Source organism: Aspergillus steynii, assembly GCF_002849105.1.
Source record: "Aspergillus steynii IBT 23096 chromosome Unknown P170scaffold_4, whole genome shotgun sequence".
Lineage (NCBI taxonomy): Eukaryota > Fungi > Ascomycota > Eurotiomycetes > Eurotiales > Aspergillaceae > Aspergillus > Aspergillus steynii.
The window spans coordinates 1,875,047-1,898,164 of NW_020194401.1; the positions used below are offsets into that span (position 1 = coordinate 1,875,047).

General features: G+C 50.4%; 9 protein-coding genes across 9 annotated transcripts; 5 read left to right on the plus strand and 4 right to left on the minus strand.

Moving 5' to 3' along the window:
• Positions 1-1,062: 1,062 nt before the first annotated feature.
• On the minus strand, positions 1,063-1,702 carry P170DRAFT_436865 (uncharacterized protein; the record flags this gene model as incomplete). Its single annotated transcript, XM_024849243.1, has 1 exon — positions 1,063-1,702. A coding segment is annotated over exon 1 (235 nt), but the record flags the coding sequence as incomplete, so codon positions are not given.
• Positions 1,644-2,854, plus strand: P170DRAFT_178521 (uncharacterized protein). Its single transcript, XM_024842655.1, has one exon. The coding sequence runs from the start codon at positions 1,876-1,878 to the stop codon at positions 2,551-2,553; it is 678 nt and encodes a 225-aa protein (XP_024704549.1). The 5' UTR covers positions 1,644-1,875; the 3' UTR covers positions 2,554-2,854.
• Positions 2,855-4,737: 1,883 nt separating this feature from the next.
• P170DRAFT_436867 (uncharacterized protein) lies at positions 4,738-5,861 on the plus strand (the record flags this gene model as incomplete). Its single annotated transcript, XM_024849244.1, has 2 exons — positions 4,738-5,613; positions 5,722-5,861. Exons 1-2 carry the CDS (start codon positions 5,039-5,041, stop codon positions 5,858-5,860), a joined length of 714 nt encoding a protein of 237 aa, XP_024704550.1. The 5' UTR covers positions 4,738-5,038.
• A 1,380-nt stretch (positions 5,862-7,241) lies between these two features.
• Positions 7,242-11,552, minus strand: P170DRAFT_455949 (DNA repair ATPase SMC5). Its single transcript, XM_024851582.1, has 6 exons — positions 10,858-11,552; positions 9,854-10,765; positions 8,912-9,802; positions 8,786-8,858; positions 8,606-8,733; positions 7,242-8,551 (listed from the first exon to the last, which is right to left on the minus strand). The coding sequence occupies exons 1-6, from the start codon at positions 11,482-11,484 to the stop codon at positions 7,427-7,429; spliced, it is 3,756 nt and encodes a 1,251-aa protein (XP_024704551.1). The 5' UTR covers positions 11,485-11,552; the 3' UTR covers positions 7,242-7,426.
• Positions 11,553-11,791: 239 nt separating this feature from the next.
• Positions 11,792-12,155, plus strand: P170DRAFT_475551 (uncharacterized protein; the record flags this gene model as incomplete). Its single annotated transcript, XM_024853272.1, has 2 exons — positions 11,792-11,905; positions 11,973-12,155. 2 exons carry the CDS (start codon positions 11,792-11,794, stop codon positions 12,153-12,155), a joined length of 297 nt encoding a protein of 98 aa, XP_024704552.1.
• A 325-nt stretch (positions 12,156-12,480) lies between these two features.
• P170DRAFT_408337 (putative lipase) lies at positions 12,481-16,595 on the minus strand. Its single transcript, XM_024846725.1, has 2 exons — positions 16,054-16,595; positions 12,481-15,995 (listed from the first exon to the last, which is right to left on the minus strand). Exons 1-2 carry the CDS (start codon positions 16,417-16,419, stop codon positions 12,789-12,791), a joined length of 3,573 nt encoding a protein of 1,190 aa, XP_024704553.1. The 5' UTR covers positions 16,420-16,595; the 3' UTR covers positions 12,481-12,788.
• Positions 16,596-16,862: 267 nt separating this feature from the next.
• P170DRAFT_436870 (lactate 2-monooxygenase) lies at positions 16,863-18,433 on the minus strand. Its single transcript, XM_024849245.1, has 4 exons — positions 18,116-18,433; positions 18,011-18,032; positions 17,311-17,953; positions 16,863-17,250 (listed from the first exon to the last, which is right to left on the minus strand). Exons 1-4 carry the CDS (start codon positions 18,322-18,324, stop codon positions 16,913-16,915), a joined length of 1,212 nt encoding a protein of 403 aa, XP_024704554.1. The 5' UTR covers positions 18,325-18,433; the 3' UTR covers positions 16,863-16,912.
• Positions 18,434-19,141: 708 nt separating this feature from the next.
• P170DRAFT_436871 (calcineurin-like phosphoesterase) lies at positions 19,142-20,299 on the plus strand. The gene has a single exon (XM_024849246.1). It carries the CDS (start codon positions 19,196-19,198, stop codon positions 19,976-19,978), a length of 783 nt encoding a protein of 260 aa, XP_024704555.1. The 5' UTR covers positions 19,142-19,195; the 3' UTR covers positions 19,979-20,299.
• Positions 20,300-20,500: 201 nt separating this feature from the next.
• P170DRAFT_408345 (amidase) lies at positions 20,501-22,632 on the plus strand. Its single transcript, XM_024846726.1, has 6 exons — positions 20,501-20,819; positions 20,897-21,166; positions 21,288-21,429; positions 21,500-21,924; positions 22,001-22,184; positions 22,245-22,632. The coding sequence occupies exons 1-6, from the start codon at positions 20,544-20,546 to the stop codon at positions 22,616-22,618; spliced, it is 1,671 nt and encodes a 556-aa protein (XP_024704556.1). The 5' UTR covers positions 20,501-20,543; the 3' UTR covers positions 22,619-22,632.
• The last annotated feature ends 486 nt before the right edge of the window (positions 22,633-23,118 follow it).

Consider the following 23,118-nt stretch of genomic DNA (forward strand, 5'->3'; position numbering starts at 1 on the left):
CTGGATGCGGATATATATACACAAGTAACTGTGATATATATTGTCTACAAATACAAGGATGTAGACAGACTTACTCGATGTCTATTAACACTGAATAAATTAACAGATAATCATAATCAGATATCATAACAATTACTCGATAACTACAGTAAACCCCCTCAGAACTCTTAGTCAGATGCATCATAGCCGCCGGATATCTTGGGCAGCAATCCTGAGGCTACACTACAAACGGCGGCTAGAGACGGATATATCCAGTGCATCCAAACAAGAAAAATGATCTCTTCGCCTGCAGCAATGCAGGGTCCGTGTTGTCGGGAGTACGGAGAATAAGGATGATGTGTTTGTACATACGATAGTCTGGGCTGGTGCAAACTTTCTGTACTCCATATGATCTGATCCATTGGTGGTGAATTGCATGCATTGCCATGGTCCGTCCATCCCATCAGCATGGGAGATGCACGCACGCCGTGCGGACAAACGGACAGATGGAATTGGGCCTGGAGAGAAATTAGGCCCGGTGACTTGACTGACCGGTGGGTGCTTCTCTCAAGACTCGACTCCATATTCCCAGTTCTGTCTGCCTCGCTAAGTGGGCTTGGTTGGGTTCAACGTTGGTTGTTGTCGTTCGAGCATCCTTCGAAGTGACGATATGATGATCGCCCTTCTCATCCTTCCTTTTATCTCAATAAGGCACTAGACATACGGAGCACGGAGAATTAGACACGAGATCAGGATCGTTAGGGTGTCATCACAATCCGTCATCACCTCTTGTCAGAAAAAAAAAGAAAAAAAGAAAAATCTCCCCCAACTGGACCCATTCCGGGGCTGCCCGGGTTAGCTAAGACTCCTTCGTTCCCTCTTTCTTCTCTTGATGCACACTGCATAGTCCATCGTCATACATACATGTCGACGAGGGGGGAACAAGTTCGAGACCTACCTCACTGCCCTGCCCTGCCCGGCGTAAGAAGCTAGCTAGCCACGACACAAGTCACCTGCTTTCTCGCATCCCCCTCCGGGCCTAAAAAGCGGTTCCTATCGCCCGCATCGAATGCATATCACCTGGTCTGGCTCATCCTATCAGCGTCTTCATCTCCGACGGGCAACCGGGACTGAACTGGACTTCAGCACGGCGCTGGAAATGAAGAGTGACGGGCCCCGGGTCCGTCATGGCATTAGGGAACCCACCCCAGCCCATCCCGTCGCCGTCAGCCAATTTGCGACGATGGCTTGAGTCTTGACTCCGTAGGGAGTCCGTACGTACGGACGGAGAACTAGGACTGGGACTGGGACTGGGGGCATGTGCATGCATCTACCTACCCCCGATACTCGAGCGATTGCCCCATCCTGACCGGTCCGTCCCAAAGGCCATAACATCCCTGATGCAAAGCGAACGGCGGCCGCCCCTAGACATGGACTAACAGCCAAGTCCGTCCGTACGGCGTAGTCCCTTACGCATGCCATGACAGATCATCCGCAGGCCGTGAGTTTGTGATACGCTGTCCGGGATGGTGCAGGCGGGCGTTTGGCCACGATGCCACGGCCTTTTTCATTTATTTTTCTAAAAAATGATTTTATGATTTACCATACAGAAGGGACTACTGCCCGTTTGAGTTGCGTTTGGGGGCGATCATGGGTGGTCTTTTCTTGGGAGGGTGTGGGAATGGGACACGACGACGAAAATTAATATGAACGAGTCGAGTCGGTCGAGAAGAAATCCCCACCGCTGACCGGTGGTTCGAAGGTATGCGGCCGAGAAGAGAGGGAAAAAAAACCTAATACTAGTTGGTCCCCTCTCCACTCACTTCGTCCTGCTCCTCTGCAGTTGGCGAAGAGGAAGCTATCATGAAATCATAGTCATCATATCAGGCTGAGGCAATGCGGAATTCTCAGGATGCACCGAGTATCAACGGTGGTCGCAAATATTGCACCAATGAAGGCGATACCCCGCACACCGATCGAGGCGAAGGCTCTGTCGATCTAACGAGAGATGCACGAATAAGCCCGAGAGCCAAATCAGCAGAAGATTACAGCGGATGTCGTGGCCAGGAGAATAAATTAATCGGGATTAATGCTGCAAGCGAGAAGTTGCGGTGGCCATCGTTGGTCGACGCCCAACATCGCCAATCGCCGGGCGCTCCGCTTTCATTGGCCTCGAAAAACTCCGAGAGAATCGGCCATGCGCCTCTCGTGGATGATCCGCAACGGAAATGCCCGATCACCAGGAGGGACAATCAACGACGAGAGGGCCGGAGGGGGCCAGATCACCAATCATCAGGGGTGATCATCTTTTGGACCACGGTTTCGTGGGTTTGTCGCTGCATACGTAGGGGCGTACGTAGTAAATATTATATTCCCATAGGAGTACTCCGTAGTGAGCAAAAATATGCAAATTCGGCCATCGTCCGACGCCTCAGGCACGGAGGGGAAATCCCGTGCGATCGCAAGCGCCAGCCTTGCCCATCCACTGGGATGCGAAGGAACCGGATGATCTTCGAGGAAAAGAGGGGAGCCAGAGAAGGCCCGTTCTTCTGTCCTAGACTCACTCCTCCATAGGTCACGTCGGGTAGGTCGAGTCCGATCCTGCCATGCGCGAGGCCCTGTAGGTTTGGTCGCTGTTACTGTAGCCTGTTACTCGGTTAGATCAGCCCCATATGCATGGGTCGCAGCTCTTGTCACACCTTCGCCTTTTCGCCCATACTCCGTCGTAGGCGTTTGGGACTTATTCCTGTTTGCGTTTCGTCTCCGAACGTCTGGATCATCCTCTGTCTAACATGTGACGGGCAAACAGGATATCGCCAGGGAAAAAAAGGGGGGGGGGGAGACGCTACACGTAGAACTAGGGAACTCTGTCTGCTCGATAGTTGGGACGAGACCCGGTCCGTGAGGCATAATAATGAACGATATTATTATGAGCGTGTGGGATATCAAGTCGTCGGCGAGCACAGACATGCAACCTTCGCTCGCACTGACAATCCTGCGGCTCGGGTCGTGTGGTGTGACTCGTTCGAATCCGTAATCATCTTGTTTTGCTCGCTCGGCCTTTCAGCTGCGTTTGCTCTGCCTGCCTTCTGGCCTGCCATCGACTGCCATCGCAGGCGCGCCTAACCAGATCGAGGCCGCTGCTCTCGCTGCTTTTGCGGAACGCTGCCATCTTTCAGGGAAGACGGACATACTGCCTTTGCCCTGTCGACGGAGCAGTGTAGCTCCTCTCCTCGTTCTGTTTCCTGGATCGGATGAGGCATTTTTGCCATTGATCTGCTGTCGCGGGCTGTGCCACACCCACGCCCCTCTTTCGGCCGGTGTGAGGCTTGTCGGCGGCTTGGGATACGGCGGCTTGCTCGTCAGATTCTGGGTGTATGGATGTGGAATGGATGATTTCTGAATGAAAGCAAATGCCGATAATCGTGATGGTTCTGCGGGGGTCTCCGAGTATAGTTAGCAATTGAGGAGGTACTTGATTGCTGGGATATTGGAGAGTCAACTGCTTCATTGTATCCGTAACCTGGCTGATATGCAGGAAGCCAGCGTAGAATCATTCGTATCCCAATCAACCAAGTTACCGTCGACTTCCATCGTAGTTTGTCTGGTAAGGTCAAGAGACATACCTGTTGGATAATCTGTTCCGTAGGAATCCAGCTTGTAGCTTCCTAAATTACATTTTGTCGTTTCTCACCCATTCACTCATGGCTAATGACCAGGGTTGATATCTGAGGCTAGCCTTTCTTGTGCTTGTTGCTAGGAGTGATCGCACAATCAAGTAGAATGAAAAGTAACGAAGCATTGAATAGACGTAACTAGAATGTGAGCAATTTACTGAACAATGGCATGGATTATCTTTGATTTCTTTTGATATCTACTTACTGAATCAAATTGGTTGGTGCCAGGAGCGATGTACTTCCGGATTGAATCCAGGGAGATGCGACTTTCCCTCCTCCACTCCGCGAAGAAGTTCTCGTGGCCTTAGGCTCTACATGGCTTATCTTCATCACGGGAATTTGCTGTAGCAACTTCTGTTTTTGACATCAACTCCTGCCATCCTCGTTTCACAATGCTAGGGTCCTTCATCACGATCGCCATCGACTAGCATCATAAAGTGGATGTCACGAACAAACGAAGGCTAAAGAAGTATCAATGAGGTGCAACCGACTCCTGCGACATCATGAGGATATCGATTAAGTCCTTGCCTGTTCTCTGGCAACATCAGTGCTAACAGCTTTCTGTCTCAGGCATAGCTTGCTCTAGGACAAATCTATACCGAGACCTTGCATATGGCGCTATGACGAGCTCGAAAACCCAGAAATCATGTCCGCATATGTTGCCTTCCAGAAATATACTGCTTCAACCTATTCCGTTCTTGAGCTGATCGTAAAGTTACGAAGCCTGGGACGTTGTTTCACACGGGCACTCAATCCTTTACCCAATTAAACTCGCCCTTTCCTAAGACAAACCCGAGAGATACTCAGAAGAAGTGGCTCTGCCAGCTGGCCTAGGAGAATATGATCCATCTGGCTAGTCCTGTCGGAACATCCAAAGATATGGTGAAACGACTGCTGTGAATCAGGGCTCAGTTGCAGAAAGAACTGGAATTGAGTTTGCCAGAAGACAACTGATGATTCCCCAGCCCAACAAGGAATTGAACCGCCCCTGGGTTTTGCAGTACTGAAGGCTGCCTATGCTTGGATTGAGGCCTCTACTTCCGCTCTGAGGTGGTATCAGTTTTCAATGAGAATTGTGATGGGCCATCAAAGACGGAGCGAATAATTCACGTCTCTTTCAACACCGGCACACATGTCTTCAAAGAAACCATTGAGATGCTTGTTTCGATAACCACCAGCTACTTGCATCGCCCAAGACATTGAACAATGCACTTTAACTTTTGCCTTGACTCTGGGAGCTAACAGATCAAATATAACCTACCAACAGGAACTCAGTTCACTTTGATATCTCGCACTCAAAGAGAACAGAAGGACAAAGCATACGCCAATATGAGTCCTGATGAATTTGATATCCAACCCACAGAGACTGGTATATAAGAATCATGAAGAATCATTCTTCTCAGGCCTCAGAATTCCATACATCAAGCATCCCTGACAACTCCCAATACAATACACCTTCTGAGCCTCCTGTCAACCACCCTACTAGCCGCCCGCCAGCTTGCAAGATGCACAAAGTCTGGTCTCAGTATCGCGACAGCCATTTCAGGGGCAACAGACGCCGGCGTAGCACCCCTAACCCCCCGACCAAACCAAGGTTTCAACCCTATCACCCGGAATACTTTGACAACACATGGGAGGTTGAAGCTATACGACTGACCCTCACTTCCCCTGGCACTCCATTCCACTCAAGAACTGACTGCGGACTCCATGCATCTCTTTATATTCGAATTGAAGGCCATTTTTCGGTCCGGGTAAGCATGACCCAGTGTGAGCAAAACCACCCCAGGGGCAAGCTCTTGATCCAATATTGCACTATTCTACCGCCGCTTGATTCGCATAGGACCATCGACATTCCAGTTGTACGAGAGTGCAGCATTCACAACATCACGGATATCATTCGCCACGATCATCGTGAATATGACTTCCTACCTACTGGTAGGGGCTGTTGGTCTTGGGTGTGAGTTCAACTGATTTTTATGTTATCCGTCCATTGCTTTTTACATCTGATATTACGAACATCTCAAGAAAGTCGACGTTGAACAACAGGATACTAATTCAAAAATAGTCTCGGCGTTATTTATGACTTGGAGAGCAGGGGACTCTTGCCTTCTTCACCCTCCTCATATGCGATGGCTGAGAATTTCTTGCAGCCCAGGCACACAGCACTTGGAACCCTTCTACCTGATCAAAACATCCAGGGCTGAAGTAGCCTACCCTTCTGCAAGATGAACGTTGCAGGAGCAAGGGAAAGTAGGTAGATGCATTGTGTACAGCACTACCCTGTTCTAGTGATGCTACCTTCGATCAAGGGCTCATGACATGACCTTCATGTGCACTTTCTTTTTCCTTTCATGTGGTGATTGGCGTTGAATGCTGGAGCAAGAAGAGGAACCGTCCTAACAATATTTTCTTTAATATCGGCCTTTTCTTCTCTCTTTCTGATACTCTTTTGTTTGATATTTTCATTTTTGGTATTTCGAAATAGAGGCTAAGTTTTCAATGACCATACGTTCATTTCCTTCATGTTACCCAGCCATTCCCACCCCACTCGGCCGTATTAACCTAGACAACCTAATGGAGTAGATCTACAGACACTTCCCTTCCGGCTTGCGTGTCCCTCCCCTTCCCTTCCTCCGGGAGCCTTGATGATCAGTCCATAGTTCACGTCAATGCCATGTGACCTGATCTGTCCCTGACTCGGTGTTGTACTGAACCAACGTGTTGATTTTACTCGCATTAGCTAGTACAGCGTAGTTACGCAGACGCAGGGGATGCGAAAAGGATCATGAACCTTGTCTTGGATTATTTACTTACTGATATTTAGACATTCACATGTACTTATTTCTGTTTCCATGATGTCTCGTGATCCTTGTCTTGACGGCTAGTAAAATACCCATTTATTTAGTTAGCTCCCTAGCCAGTTAGGCAGATATCTAATCCTTCTACTACCTCGAAAACTAACTAATCCTTAATTCCAGTGTGGCACGTGGACGTTATCAGATGTTGATGTACGCAGTAAGTTAGATGGTACTAGATACTAGATGTAGTACTTAGTCCGCTCGTATGGTCTGATCTCCTTAGTCCAACTTTGATTGCCAATGCCAATGCTCCTCTCCGGCGATGCATTGTAACATTGATTTATTTAAGTTTACTGTCACTCGGGGCTTTCAGAGGTATGCGTCATCGGCTCGGCGTGGGGGCCTGCCTGCATCTAATCTGGATTATAGTGTAGTCGGAGGAATAGATAAAATAAATCGACATTTTGGTATTTGTTCGCGAGGCTGGGAAATGGGAAAGAGTGGCGTGGTTTTTCTTGGGTGTTCGGAGTGAGTTCTTGGCTTCCAGGGTTCACGGGAAGGGGTCGTGCGATTTGGTTGGAGGGCTTGGCTGGTTTGATTTAAGGATGTTAGATTTGATTTCGATTTTTTTTTCTTTAAAAAAATTGTAGTTGTTCTATCATGATTCACATGTGATCGGGTTGCTAGCGGCTTAATCTTGTATTTTATTTACGCGAGTTGAAATTATAGATCGAAGTTATTTCGCCTATAGTTACGTTGTAGATATTAGAATTTCTAGTTGTACTCCGATGATCAGTAGGGTATCTGCATCCCAGAATTGTCTATGTGTGTATCTATGTACCAGAAAAAGAAGTAAAAGGCCAAAACACCAGATCCGATCCGACTAAGAATCAAAACCACAAAGAAAGCGGAAATCAGAGCAGAAAGCAGATAAAAAGAAATATAATAGAGGTATCATAAAATTCAACGTCATCAGGCATACACATCAACTCGACTATCTCCCTGAGAGATAGCACCGTCGAAAGCTCTCCCCTTGCCCTTTCCTTGATCCGATTCTCTGATAGCCCGCATTCGCTGCACGGCTTCACCGACGTCCAAAACGCCGTGCTCTGCCGGCATGTGTTCGCCGCTGTAGATACAGAGAACCCGCATGCCGGGCTTGTAGACTAGCCCGCTGAGCAGCTTGGGGGTGATGAGGAAGTATTGGCTGCCTCCGCTGCTCTCGGTGCCGTCCTCGTTGTACCCACCGTTGGCGCAGGCGATGTCGACGAGGCGACCGTGGACCATGCGTTCGTTCCTCGGGTCCATACCTTGGTTGATCTCGTCGACGACGCGGAATGGAGACGCGGAAAGGGATTGTAGAGCCATGAGATAGAAGATGGTGCTGACGGCTCTTTCTCCGCCAGATTGTCGGTGGGAGTCGAGCAGAGAAAGGTTTTCGTTTTCTCGGAATTTGACGTGGATCTGGATTGACCACTGGTCAAAGTTGCTGCCGCCGGATGTGTTGTCTGGGCCTGCCTCGTCCTCTGCCTTGTCAAGTGAGACTTGTCCGGCGCACCCAATGCGGGCAAAGGAGTCGGAGAAGGCGTCACTGATGCTCTTGACCAACGCGTCGAGCTGAGGCTCCCATTTGCCTCGGATCTCATTGATGGCGTGCTCGTAGTCAGCAAGCTGAGTCTGGAATTCTTCCAGTTTGCTGCGTATTTTCTGGATCTGGCGTTCGCGTTCCTCGAACTCTTTGATGATGTTGCTGCTACCACCCTGAGTGAGTTCCAAGCGTGCCTTCTCCGAATCAATATCCGCCTCAAGCTGGTCGACGCTGTGTTCAATCAAAGTCGTCATCAATGCGGCGAGATCGGGTTGGGTAGCGGAGGTTTCAACCACCTTCCCTGCCTCTTTGTGCAGCTTCCTCACTTCTTCAGACTTCGTCTTGACTTCGTTCACAGCCTCCTTTAGCTCGTTGGTCTTGACTGCCAGCTTATCGCTGTGATCCTTATTACGAGCCTTGAGAATTTCCAGGTCGGAGACAGCTTCGGCACGACGGACACCCAGCTTGATGAGTTCTTCATGCGCTTCACGAAGTTCAATGACCGCTTCCTGTTCAGGAGTTAGCGAGCGCCCCTCCAGGTTAACCACATTCGAGTAACATACAGAATATTTGAGAGTTGCTTCGGCCTTCTGCACAGAAAGTTCGTCCTGTTGATGGCGAAGCTCCAGAACTCTGGTCTTGACATTTGCGCAGTACTTCTCATTGTTTCTGCGTTTTGTTTCTTGCTGACCTGTTATTTGTCAGTATGCAAGTGAGATAATATGCCAGAAAGAAATGCATACGGATCTTTTCTGGGATAGCCCTTTGCTGTGTAAGGGCGGTCTGCTTTTCAGCTTTCTCCCGTTCCAGTTCTCTCTGTATAAGAGTTAGCGCATAAGCTAGTCGCTGGGGTTTGGAATTCCCCTCACCCTTTCCTCTTCGCACTTTCCATGACTCTGGCCCATCTCCGTCAGATTGGCCTTCTCGGTTTCCATTCGTTGCTGCAAATCCCGTAGTTCTTCTTTGAGAGCTGACACGGCCTGGATCAAGTCTTGCTTCGCCATAGTGTCTACGGGCTGAGAGGTCCAAACTCTTGCCGGTCTGACTTGTCGCACACGGGTGGAGGTGGCGCTGGGACCATATTCCCGTCGCCTGGAGACTTGATAGCTCTGTTTCCCGGCCACCCAAGAGCTGATCGATCCGTTTTCCATTCGGCTGAATTCTTCATCCGAGATATCGCGAAGGGTGACTGGTGTTTGATGTAGCCGATTTTCACTGCATAGGACTGATAGTATAGGGTCGGGGCCATTGAGGAAGTCCTTTGCCCAGCCATCAAACCCCATTTTTTGGATTTCCTCGCCCGAAACTGGAGGCTGAAAGTTCTCCAGAGGAACTGAGCTGGTCTTGATACTGATGTCATGAAGCCTCATTTCCATGTTCAGAGACCGTTGCAGCGTCCTGAAATCATTCCGACTCTGCGTGGTGAAGGCAGTAAAGTCTGTTTTTTGGAGAAGCGACTCAACTGCATCGGCATACTTGGGATCCTTTATGGAGCACTCGACAATCGGAGGACCAAAGACTTTGTGTTCAAACTTGTCCTGGTTTTCTTGTAGCCATTTGTAAGCTTTGAACGAATCAGGCGAGACTTGCTTGAGCTTTGCTTCCTGCCGTCCAGCTTGAGAATCCAAGCCTTGCAGCTGCTGCTCTGTTGATTTCAGATCTTCCTTCTTTACATTGAACGTATCAAATAGAGGCCTGCGGCGTTCTTTGATTTCTTGGGCTTTTTCTTCGAGGTCTCTTGCTTGTCGTCGTTTGGCAGCCTGTTGGAAAAGTCAGCGACAAAACATGTACTTATACCAAGCGGAACCCACAATCTGCTCGTTGTACCAGTCGATATCGAAATTGACAGATTCATCATTCAGCTGGCGAGTTAGTTTATTGATTGTCTGCTGAATTTTGGTCGCTTCTTGTTTATACTGTGTCCCCTGCTTCTTTTCGCCACTGATCTGGTTGTTAAGATCTTTCATGGAGTCATCGTGCTGCTCAATTGTTTTGCCAATGTCGGAAGCATTCTTTTCGGCTGTTTCGACGCCGCGTTTCTTGTAGTCAATATATCCGTCTAGTTGCACACAATAAGACTGCTTCGCGTTTACTGCTCGCAATGCGGGTTCGAGTTCCGACTTCAGAATATCAAGCTCACGGCTCACATTATCCTTCTTCCGCTTCAGCTCCTTGAAATCGGCGTGAGTCTGTTTGTATTTCGTCACCGGGCGAATATACTCCAGCATCTCGATTTTTCTCTTGATTTGAGCCCGCTCTCGCATTCTCTCGACATCTGCTCTTTGCATTTCCTGTCGATTCTCGAGGTTCGCCAGTAAGTCTCGGTCGCCTTGATTGTTCGACTGCAGCTTCTTTTGCTCCGTTCTCAGGGTTTTCAGATTATCGTGCCATTCGATCATTTCTGGTCCGGCAGCGGCCCTTTGCGTCGAGTAGAGCAGCTCAATTGGCGTCAAGGCGGCAAACTCGCTAACTTTGTCTTGTGGAAGGAACTGACACAAGTTGTCGATTTGAATGGCAAACGACTGAGCGAGCTTCAGCACCTGGGAGCGAGATGCCTGCTTTCCGTTCAACATGAAAGTACTCTTATTGCCTTCGCGTTTAATCGTCCGAGATACAACCGGGTTCCGCCGATGTTTCGGTCCTCCTGCGAGCTCTATCTCAATCGTGGCCTCTCTGCAGCCGTGCTTGACGAATTCGCCGGGATCTTTCGCTCGGCCTAGATGCTGTAGACGGGAAGTAATGTCAGTACCCGGATTGAATGGAATAAATCTGCAGGATATAACAGCAGAAAATGCAAAACCATGTGTCCTCATACCTGTGGTCCCCAGCCCAGTCCCAGACATATCGCACAGACGAGCGTACTCTTCCCCGTCCCGTTCGGCCCAATCACCATGTTCAACTTCGGACCGGGGAAGAACTCGGCAGACGTGTAGGTAACGAAGTCGGTAACCTTGATCCGCACAATAGCACCCGGCTTGTAGGCATCCTTCGCTCCATTTCCATCGCCATCGCCTGCTTGGTTTTGCGTCCCAGCGCTCCCCGCATCCTGAGTCTTCTGAAGTCCGCTCGAAGAACGTTCTGCCGAGGATTCATCGCCAGAGTTCTCTTGACTGCCATCTTCATCGGCATCCTCGTCGTCCTCGTCGTCATTCTCCTGCGCGCCTGTGTCGGCCGTATTCCTCCCTTTGTCCCGCGACGCAGGGTTCAAAGAATTCTCCGCAGGGGCATCACCATCCGAGTCCTCCTGGCTGGTGCTATCTCCTGTATCGTCGTCCTCGTCATTATTGTCCTGGGCGGCTTTTAATCGGATGCGTTTGTTACTCGAGGCATGAGAAGCGGGCGTGGGGTTTCTCGTTGACACCGAGGATGTGTCGTCGCTGTCGCCGTCATCGTCATCGTCGCTTCGTGGTCGACGGCGCGGTATCGAAGTTGAAGAGGACATAGTTGCTTGATCAGGCACGAGCGGCCCATTGCAGTGCGCCGGGGGGACCTTTGACAGCTGGGATCTCGTTCGCAGAAGTGATATCAACGCGGAAACGCGACGCGCCCGCCCGATCATGTGGATCGCTCAATGCATCAATCTATCACTGTATGTGGCAGGCGGTGTGGATGGGCAGTTTGGTGAGACTGGCCAATGAGATTCCCGGGGATTCGGATATTGACAGCGTCCTTCTCGGAAGAGCTGCGGTTCTTGGTGACGGTTTCTTTGGACGAATTCACTGCGGAGGACACCTGTCTTGCCAGCGATCATGGCGTCGAATTTCAAAGCTAAGCGCCTTGTTTTGACCGCGGCTGTGACGTCGATCACCATTGCTGGAACGCTTTACGGCGCCGGTCTCAAATCTGGACAAGAAGTTACCCAGGTATGTTGCTACGAGGGTGTTTGGAGTTGGGCAAAGATAGGTGGCTTACATATTATTCTCATTCTAGGCAGCTCAAAAGGCACGAGAGGTTTCAATCGACGAGCGCATCTCGGCGCTACGGAACACGCGGGAGGAATTGGCAGCTAAGAAGGGTCTCGTGGAGAAGCAAATGAAAGACCTGGAGGTTCGAATCGAGGAGAGGAAACGAAAGAATATCGATGGATTGAAAAAGGAGCCACCGCACAATTGAGAATTAATCCCTATGTCTAAAATTCTTCAAGATGACGGGATGTCTTCGGCAGACACGATTGCCAGTGTCGCTGCCGGTCCGCGCAATCCCGCAGGTGGATGGGTTTTGATAGAACCGCACATACGGTTCAAGCGCCTTGTCACCGCCAGTGCTTCATGACCATGCCACTTTTGCGACGAGATCCCGACCATCAAGGCCTTCCGGCCTTCCTGCCATGGGAAACCGAAATTACCCTATCTGTGATGTGGCAGAACCCAGCTGGGTTGACCTACGAGGTTGCCGGGGAACGGAAATTGGGATAAGTGATCTCACGTTTGTTGATCCTGGCTGTTTGAGGAATTGCGGTTCTGGGGAATCTAGCTTTGTTGAAGATACTGGAAACGCTGTCCAACCAAGGTGCATTCGAATTCCTCGACCGATCTCCGTTGAATGCGGTCGACATATGCTTATCGTCGAATAACAAGAAATCCAATGGGTCCAACTAAATGCAAAGTCAGGTTCTTGACCTCAGTTCATTGTGTGTATCCAAAATGATGCAATGATATTATAATGAAATACCAAAAGATTGTCTATGTTCAAATCCAAAGCTGTCATTTCCCGGTATCCAAAGAAAGTATATAAACTCATAGCTCGTTAATCATCCAAAATGCCCCGTGCAAGAGCGGCGAGACTCGCCTCATATCTTGCCGGATTGTGGTCACTGAACATGCCGGAACCGAATCTCAGCTCTCCAAAAAAGGACTCAACATCCCGAATGAACTTGAGCTGTACTCGCGTTGCCGGGCGTCCGAGTTGTGGGTGCCCGTCTTGACTCATGTCCGATGTGAATGCGTTTCGCTGTAGAACACGCATCGTCTCAACTACAAAGACCTCTCCGGGAGGCATCAGCTTCGGCGCAATCATCTCTTCCCGGAGCATCTTCAGAGTTCGCCATGCCCAGACATCTTCACCAAGACCATCGCCAGCATTTAAAAGCATAGGCGGTTCGTTCACATAGAACTTGTTGAGGATACTCTGTCGTATATCATCCCAAAAGCGACCGCGCACGTGTGATCTGGCACCAGAAGTGTCGTCCTTGAATGCCACAGACACGGTATGCATGTCATGCAAGATGCCCAAAGACAGACTCGGTACCACATCCTGACCATTCACGACTGTCGTAATCAGCCCGCGGGTTGCACGGCGAAGGAAAGGGGACATGGTCGCAGGTGGACCATAGGCGTATACATGTATGGGGCGCCCTGAAGGGAGGTAGTAGGCTGCGTGGCTGGTTTTCTCGCTGTTCTCTGTCAGGAGCAATCGCTTCGTGCTGGAGTGCTGAGAAGCAGTCATGAATGAGGTCCCGGGTTCTTCGTTATTGGGTTCTGAGATCATCGTCGCCAGAAGCGCGGCGACTCCTCCGCCTAAGGAATGGCCACAAAACACCACACCGTACTCCGGGAATTCTTCCAAGGCTGCCCTTATGGTGATCATGACCTTTCCTCCCCCACCCATCAGAAGACGCTGGGCAGAGGCATGCATGCCCTTGTGGACCGACCAGCTTTTCCCTTGCCACATAAGGTCATCGTAATCACAGGTCATATCAGTGAGGACGTCTTCAAATCCCCATGTTCCTCTTAAAGTTAGAACAACAGCCTTCGATTCATGATCCAGAAAGAGGTAATGAACAAGAGGGTAGCCACTGTCGGTCTCTCCAGCAGCGTTTGTCCCACCGGCAGTGTCAACAAATGATGAAAGAAGAATTGTAGAAGCTGGCAGTCCTGTATGGTCCGAGAAATCGGCGTGCTCTTGGCTATGTGACTCTTGGTAAGGAAGGGCATTGGGCGCTCGCGGAACTCCCATGACCTTGAGAGCATTAGACCCATAAGATGCCGACGAGAAGCGACAGAAGCGTCGGATATTCTGCACAAAATGCTTTTGAGGAAAGATACCCGGGACCATTCCATCCCGGTTCAACGCTTGGATGGTTGTGATATCATCATACGTGCTTTTGCGCGAGCGATGGGCAAGTATCAAAGAGGTCTCCGATCCCGCTGTGGCCAATGAATATAAACCGGGAGAATATGAATTAGATCTTTCGTGCCTATAAGAAGAGCCCGGCCGGCTATCACCATTGACTGATAGAGTCATCTCGTTTTCGGACCTTGTCAAAGACATTGAGCTACTACTGCGGACATGAGCTCTCATTGTGGCCGGTGATTTCGAACGAGCGCCCATTGACCGAAGAGAATAGGCATCGGTTTGAGTGACAAAAGACTCTTTGTTCTTCTCGTAAACAGAATAATACTCTGTTCCAGAGTTTCTCCCACCCTTCGCACCTCGTGCATTGTCGCGGCGCGCGGTTGGCGAAGAGGAAAGACCCAGCCCAGAGCTCTGTGATGGTGGTGATCTTTGCAAGCCTCGATTGGCTATAGATGTAGGCTTAGCAGCTGATAATTTGTTCTGCGGGTTTCCCCCGGAACCAAACTTCGAGTCGGATCCTCGAGCTGAAGATTTCCTTTCGGGGATTGGGACCTTGGGGTTCTTGCTTTGCTGACTAGAGCCCGTTGAAAAAGCCTGTACGCTGGGGTTTTCCGCGGGTGATTTGGATAAGGGTCGCCTGGCAGATTCGTTCTTCTCCACGCTGGTTGGCTTGACCTTTTGCGCAAACCTTGATAGTGAACCTTTTCCAAAAGCGTTTTTTGGGCTTGTTTCCGAATTGTTTGAGATACGGTAGGTTCCATTCTCAGAATTGAGCTTAGCGGCTTTTGCTGTTCGATCCCCAGAAGTAGTCGGTGAGCTTGGACCTGATGAAATACTGTTGCGTTTGTGCGCGGGATGTTTCGGCTTTCTTGTGGGAGAAAGAGTGCCACCTGAGGGAGATTGGCTGCTCGTTATGTTGTGATGGCTGTCATTGATTATTTTTGGTTCAGCATCTATTGATGGTTCGGTGTTGCCGTGTGCTCGAGGCGTAGTCGAAGAACTCGACGCATTCAGCTCAGAACCTAGGCCACCTAGACTGGAGACATCTGCGCTTTGTGACTTATTGAATGCCGTTCTGAACACAACTGTATGCTTGGGAAGCTGTTGTCGGCCCGAGGTTGTGCTTAGAGTATGATCATCATGAAATCTTTCTTCAATCATCATCGTACCGGGCGGAGGGGCGATTTCGGCAGTGTCATCATCGAATACATCAACGGTGATAGTGCGGGCTGTTACCAAGTCGGTTTTGATCGAAGCTCTGCAGCCGCGGGGGAGCTGGCTCATTATGTACAAACGGATGTCTTCGTCCGAGACATCGCTCTGGTCTCCCGGAGGTAGCGTCAGGAAAGGCCGCTCCGTCGAATCAGCCACGCTTCTTGGACGCTGCACAGCATCGAAGGCGTCTTCATCTTGTCCAGGTGATAGGAATGAGGAGCGCTTGGCCTCTTCGCCCAAGTCATTACGTGGATGGCTTGCTGGCTCAAGCTGGTGAGACCCAACCACATCTGCTCGCAATCCGTTGTCTAGAATGACCACATCCCAGATAGTCTCATCCCCGCCATTGGCATGGATGTGTCTTTCGGTACTTTGACGTCCCCAGCGTTGGAGCATGGCAAAGCCTACAGTTCCAACCAAGAGGTCACCAACACCGACTTTTTCTGTACCAGCATCAATGCTCGGGCTATGGAACTCCCGTCGAATCAGGGTGATGATTGCCGCGATCGCTCGGGAAGATTCCGTCGAGCCTAGAGTGGCATCGAGACTGGACAAGAGGGCTTGGGACATATGGGTGGCAGAAGAGAGAGTCGTAGACGACATGTGGAACGTGGCAGCTGCAAAGAACGATGCAGACGTGACCGTCGTGTGCAGAGCAGCGAGCTATTTTGCAATTAGCATTGAGAATTCTCAAAAGGCGTCAATTTAATGTTCTGCATACACTTCTCTCAAGCAAGGATTCAGCCTCTGCCTTGCCATGTTCGCTACTTCGGATGGCAACGTCACGCCCGGCCCTCGTTAACACCCCTTCGATGATCGCTCTACTGAGCTCCAGCCCCGTCAATGTCGTGACTCTGGCTCCATCGATGGCAACCCCACCAAAAAAGGAACCCACGCGCAGCGAGAGCGACGTAGATTGCGTGAGAAATGATACCACAGAGGCAACTGGTCGCGGAAGCAGGGTCATGCCCGAAGTCGCGGGTACATGACTAGCACCGTCATGATGGGTCACATCCACATCCCCGTCGGGTCGAGGCCCAGGATCAGCTCGCCTTAGCAGGGGTACGAAGCCCCAAAGTCGAGACATTCCGAGGTGGTGAAGTACAGAGTTGAGCGAGAGTTGTGAGTCGCATCGAGATAATAGCAATTTGCAGCCATGAGCAGACCGATTTCTAGTGCCAGATTAGTTGCGTTGGCACATTTGGTTGATAGATAAGACAGGCACCAAGGGGGATGTTCTCGACTTCAGCCAGCCAAGGGTTGCGTCAGTGGAGGGTTCCTGACTGGCAGACAACAAGCGTGTAGATCAACTGGTTTAGGGGGAAGCATGTGATTCCCGGCTTCGATCGGATTTCCATTGCCACTCGCTGCCTCGCTGCCGCACTGCCTTAGTGCCTGAGTGCCTGGCTGCTCGGGCTCCACATCGCCTTCCTCCGGCTTCTTTACCCCGGAATACTAATCAAGTCCCAGCCAGTGGATCATATCATCTTCAGGTTACGGATCTTTTGTTGCTTCTGAATAATAAAACTAGATCGTTCAACTGCACAGCCATTCGGCCGCCACGACAGTTATTTCTTGTATCACGACGTCGCTTTGCTATCCCCAGGATATTGAATCTTCCTGATCCTGTCCGGAGTGCACTCGGCGACCGTACAGATTCCCGCCAAGCTCATATTCTGCCACAAGTCTGCTAACAATCCTCTCAGTACGGCTTTCGCCCCGTTCTTTCCATCAATGGCGAGACCATAGATCGGCGGTCGGCCAACAAAGACTGCCTTGGCCCCTAAGCACAGCGCTTTGATGACATCGGAGCCAGTCCGAACGCCGGAATCGAAGAGGACGGTCATCTTGTCGCCGACTGCCTCGACAATCTCTGGAAGCACTTCCAAAGAACCGATCGCGCCATCCACTTGTCGACCTGTGTGTTGTGTCAGCCAAGCAGTTCTTCCTGGCATCTTCCAAAGCGAGTACAACCTACCTCCATGGTTAGAGACCACGATGCCGTCGCATCCCGCCTTCAGGGCCAATTTAGCATCGTCCGCATGCTGAATACCCTTCAGCACGATTGGACCATCCCAGTTCTTTCGAAGGAAGGCTACGTCCTCCCAAGTGTGCGGCCGGCCAGGGAACAAGTCAGAGGTCCATGCCATAGAAGCACCGACAATATCATCCTCGATTTTGCGCCCGGATTCCTGCTCGAAATTCTTCCGGAACACTGGATCGCTGAAGCCAATCTGGTTACCGACCTCCTTGATAAACGGGATGTAGGCATTGTCAAGATCTGCTGGGCGCCATGCAAGCGACCATGTGTCTAGGGTCACAACCAGCACGGAGAAGTCATTCTCCTTCGCGCGTTTCAGTAGGGACAGAGTAATGTCATCGCTCACCGGCCAGTAGAGCTGAAACCATCGTTTTCCATCCCCGTTTGCCGCGGCCACTTCCTCGATCGTGCTGCTGCTGGCCGTGCTAAGGGTATATGGTACGTCGGCCTCCGAGCAGGCCTCCGCTAGCCCCTTCTCCTTGTCATCGTGAAAGAGGCATTGCACTCCCACCGGTGCCTGGAGGATTGGATTGGGATACTCCTGTCCAAACAGATTTACGCTGAGGTTTTGGTTATCCACCTATAACTCATGTTATCAGCTGTTACCTGCGAAAGCCAATAGAACGTAATAACCAACCGGCCTCATCATCCTCGGGATCCTAAGGTATTGTCAGCACCAGTCTATCGCCATTCCAGCACATAGAAGGGCCCCGATTAGACCCAAAACCTAAGGATCACTTACAGCTTCCACTGCCGAAACGCCAACCGATTACTATCCATCGTCGCCTTCTCTCCCGCGCCGCCAGCAATATAATTGAACGAACGCGCACTCAGTGCCTTCTTCGCCTGCTCCTCAAGCAACCGCGGGTCCGTCGTAACGGTCGGCAGAAGGCCCGTCGCAGCCCCGCGGCCGTAGATCTCCGATTGATACTCACCGTACCTCGCAGTCATTGTGCTAGCAGCCAGTAACAAGTAGAGTGACGTGGCCAACAGAAGCAGAATAAAGATATTTAGTGTAGTCGGTTAAAACCTTGCAAGAATGCAAATGAGGAGCTCCTTTATGGCTCTCGGCACGTGGAAGTGAGGGAACCGACCCGACCGCATTGCCTCGGGAGTTGACGTCAATTATTGAACTCTCCAGCAGATCATCATCCGCGTTGCACTTTGGGTGCTCCACAAGGCTTGATCGATAAATTAAACAAGATATCAATACCGAGTTTGTCCCATTGGCCTACGAATTTTATCTATATAGATCAGGGTTACTCGGGGACCACTGCATACCTTAGTAGTAAGTGTTTCGAATAGATTGAGTTCCTTTGAGGATGTACTACGTTTACTTCGGTCATACTGCATTTGGGCAGCACAGTTTGATCAAGATGGAGCTGCTTTCATAGGTAGCGGGCTGTTTCTCGGGCTTCACGAATTGAGGCTAAGCTGTATAGCGGACTTGATGCCAGTTAACTGAAAGAGTTACATCTAGGATACAATGGAGCTGATGCCGGATGATACTTACATGGATTACTCGCGGAACATTATATCACTTCAATGCTATCTCTCCAATAACACACGCCGGTATAATTTCAGTTTGAAGATCATATAACCTGGAAGACCGTTTTGATTACTTGAGTGACTTCCATTTTACGCTGTGACAACCAGACTGCGAAGGGGACATCGTTGGCTTAGAGCGGCACTGGCAGCGTAGGCTTGGCAACGTATCGCGTATCTTCGATCCAGGGGCTCTTCTGTAGGCTCTTCCATTCAGTGACAACAAGCTGCTGGTGGTATAGCTGTTTCAACGACGAATACATCGGTCACGATTGTGATGTTCCAGAAAGTCCTGTCTTTTTTCAATAGGCCTTCTTTGCCCATCCAAGTCCTCTCTGACCTCCATCTTGAAATTAACCAACAGTACCTCTCTTATGAGATCCCAGTCTGCGCTCAACATCTGATCCTTGCGGGCGACATTGGCCGCTTAACTGACTCCGACAACTATCGCGAGTTCTTACGTCGGCAGACGGACCGGTTCAAGGTGGTACTTCTAGTTCTCGGAAACCATGAGTTCTACAATGAGACTTTTGCAGCGGGGCTCGAAAAAGCTAGGCAGCTTGAGCAGGAGCCTTCTTTAAACGGAAAGCTCGTCGTCCTTCACCAGAAGCGATACGATGTCCCGGGGTCTTGTGTCAGTGTTCTTGGCTGCACTCTGTGGTCAAAAGTGCCGTCTGAATCCAGGGAAATTGTTCGGGCAAAGATCAAGGATTTTCAAAAGATTACCGACTGGACCGTTGATGACCACAATGCAGCTCACGACTCGGATCTCGCCTGGTTACGGAGAGAGATCCAGTCGATACGTCGGGAGAATGAAAGGACAGAAAAGTGGAACCCAAAGCGGTCGATCCTCGTCGTGACCCACCATGCTCCTCTTCTCCAGAGGACATCCGCCCCGAAAAACGCCCTGAACCCTTGGAGGTTTGCATTCGGGACGGATTTTCTATCACAAGTCCCCGATGGAGTGAAGGTCTGGGTGTTCGGGCATACCCATCACACAACCGAATTCAAGGAGGGCCGGGTCAAAGTTGTGAGCAGGTTGCATGCCCCTCAAGACTAGAAATGGGTGGAGGCATTGGGCCTGTATTGATGAACGGAGATTTCGGTTCTGTTATACTTGAGAAGGGGATTGATTGGTCGTATTTCACTTGTGGGATTGTTGAGGTGTTTCGTCCTCTTTCATGCTCAAGGACCCAAGGCAGAGCGAGTCCTTTGACGTCCTTGCTAGTCGGAAGGGAATTGCATTCAGCAAAATGTAGACAAGTAGTATTCTACCGGTTATCTAGATTAGGCTAACCCAGTCTTGTCTAAGGAAGCTCCTGCCTAATAGCGGAGGGAGTGTTCCACGGCATCTGCGGATCCTCGAGAGCAATAACAGTCGTAGGGACATAGGAGAGCAGAAGCTGATGGTGGCTCAGTGTCATCCAATGAAACACAATTCCCAGCTTGTTTAAAATAAGTATCTGTGTGATGGCGGGGTCAGCTGCGATTTCTTTTCTCGGCATCTGTCACATGAAAATTTATTGAATAGAACAAATCAAAATCCTACCATTTATATCTTTCATTTATTCAAGCAAAGACATCTATATGCCCAAGTAAGCACTAGCGATTCTCCACCATCGACGATGACAGACAAAGAACCACCATCTTGGCAGGAACTTGCCCAGCAGGTTCGAGCTCGCCGGGACAAGTCCATTGAAGAATTCGCGCCGGACCTTTCAATCCCCCCGATCTCATCCGGCCGAGCAATCCCAATCCCAAGACACCATCTCACCAGCGCGGAAATTGCCATCACGGAGTCCTCAGCTCAAGGACTCCTGACTTCCCTATCACAAGGGGTTTTGTCCGCAACAACCGTGACAAAGGCGTTCTTGAAGCGAGCAGTGATAGCTCATAAACTCGTAAGTTGAAAAGGCTACAGCATGCGGATAGAATAAGCCCATCAGGTAAGGCTCACGCAAGGCCATGCCATATCTAGGTAAACTGCGTCCATGAACTTTTGTCTGAGAGGGCTCTGGCACGCGCCGAGGAGCTGGATGACTTCTTCGCGAGGAATAAAGGGACGATGGGTCCTTTGCACGGACTGCCGGTCAGCTTGAAGGCACACGCGGGTGTCAAGGGAGGTGATGCAAGTGCGGGCATTGTGGCACGGGTTGAGATCAAGTTCCAGGATGATGCAGACCTAGTGAAGATTCTTCTATCTGCGGGTGCCGTTCCGTATGTGAGGACCACTGAGCCCCAGGCTTTGGTACGTTGAATCGGTTTCATTAGTATCTATTTGTTCGACTACCACGGCTCTTTTCAGCACAGGCAATGTATACCGCCAAGGTAATCCTGACTCAGTTTGCTCATCACTCAAATGCTGCTAGATGATGCTCGAGACTCATAGTAATATCACGGAAGTGACTGTCAACCCTCATAATATCGCCCTTACTCCGGGAGGCTCTTCTGGCGGAGAAGCGGCGCTGCAGGCGTTGTATGGAAGCCCGCTTGGGGTTGGGACGGATATCGGTATGCTTTCTTTGCCATTCAGGGGCATTTTCACCCTCAGAAACGCAGACTGATATTAAAGCGAAACAAGGAGGTAGTATACGGTCGCCAGCCGCGAACTGCGGGATATACGGCTTCAAACCTACCACCTTTCGCATTCCTCTTTCCGGTTTCGCTAGCTGGAATCCCAGACTAGGCACGATCAAAGGAACGGCCGGTCCATTGACCCCGTGGTTCGAAGGAATCGATATGTTCATGAAAACAGTTCTTGATACGGAGCCATGGCATAGAGATCCAAATCTGCATCCGATCCCTTGGCGCAACCCCCCGGGGTCAATCGATCTAGAAAAAGGAGGAAGACTGAGAGTGGGCGTGCTTTGGGATGACCAAATCGTAAGGCCACTTCCTCCTGTGGCTAGGGCTATTACCGAGGTAGTTGAGCGGTTGAAATTGGTCCCTGGAGTCGAAGTCACGGACTGGAAGCCTTACAGACATGACGAAGCAATGGAAATTCTAGTAGGTCTCTTCCGAGATGCTCTTCCTGATTGGGGAGGGAACTGTGTCGCATGCTGACTCGGAAACTCCGCAATAGAACGGATTGTACTCCCCTGACGGAGGAAAGTTGCTCGAGTCGCTTTTAGATGCTTCAGGAGAGCCAATGCTTCCCTTGGTGGCGTGGCCAATGCGCGACGCCCCGGGAGTCAAAAAACACAGCGCTTCTGAGCTGTTAGAGCTGCTGCGACGTCGAGATACATTTCGATATGACTACCTCCAAGGTCTGTTTGTCCTACCCGGGTTGGAATATCAAACCACCATCGTTGACAGCATCCTGGCAGAATGGAATACCGTGGCACCGGATATGGACGTGATTCTCTGCCCTTGCCATCCGAGTCCGGCTCCTTTGCTGGAAACCTCGTACTACTGGGGTTACACGTCGATCTGGAACTTGCTGGACTATCCTGGAATCGTGTTCCCTGTCACAAGAATTGACGCTGAACGGGATGTTCTAGTTCCTGGAACTGGAAACGATGAGCCCCGAAATGAGATGGACAGGTGGTATCAAGAACACTACGACCCCGTGGCACAAAAGAGTGCTCCAGTATGCCTTCAATTGGTTGCTAAGAGATTAGAGGATGAAAAGGTTGTGCAAGCTCTGCGGCAGATCAAAAAGACGGTGGGACTGCCGTTCGTGAATTGTCTCGAGGGCTGAGAAAATCATATTGGTGTTTGAACATGGCTGTGGTTATGCGATAGTATGGTCGGAATCATGACAGAACCAATAGCCGATCAGCCATGCTTGATGCATGCCAGATGAAGAGCCGCTACTGCAATATGAAATCACATTGACACGCAAACTGTCGTCACTGTGTGGTTCACTGCAGACCTCGTATAAACCCCTTGCTTCATGCAGAAAGAACATTTTACATCACGCTATCATGGCATGCCGGATGAACTCAAGCTGCAAAATGAAGACATCAATGCTTCATGATAATGTCATCGCCCTCTCCTATATCGGCGATCGACGGGAGACGTCCGGGCAAATGATGATCCGGGATGCGATATAGGCAGGGATCGGACGGCTTTCGAGATCATTCGAGAGTCGAAGCCACGCCGGGATTGGGCCCTTACTTACGGTAGATAACAGGGCTCTTGGATCTGCACAATCCCGGCAGTGACGAGATAAATGGCGGGGCGATTGTCATCCCGGGC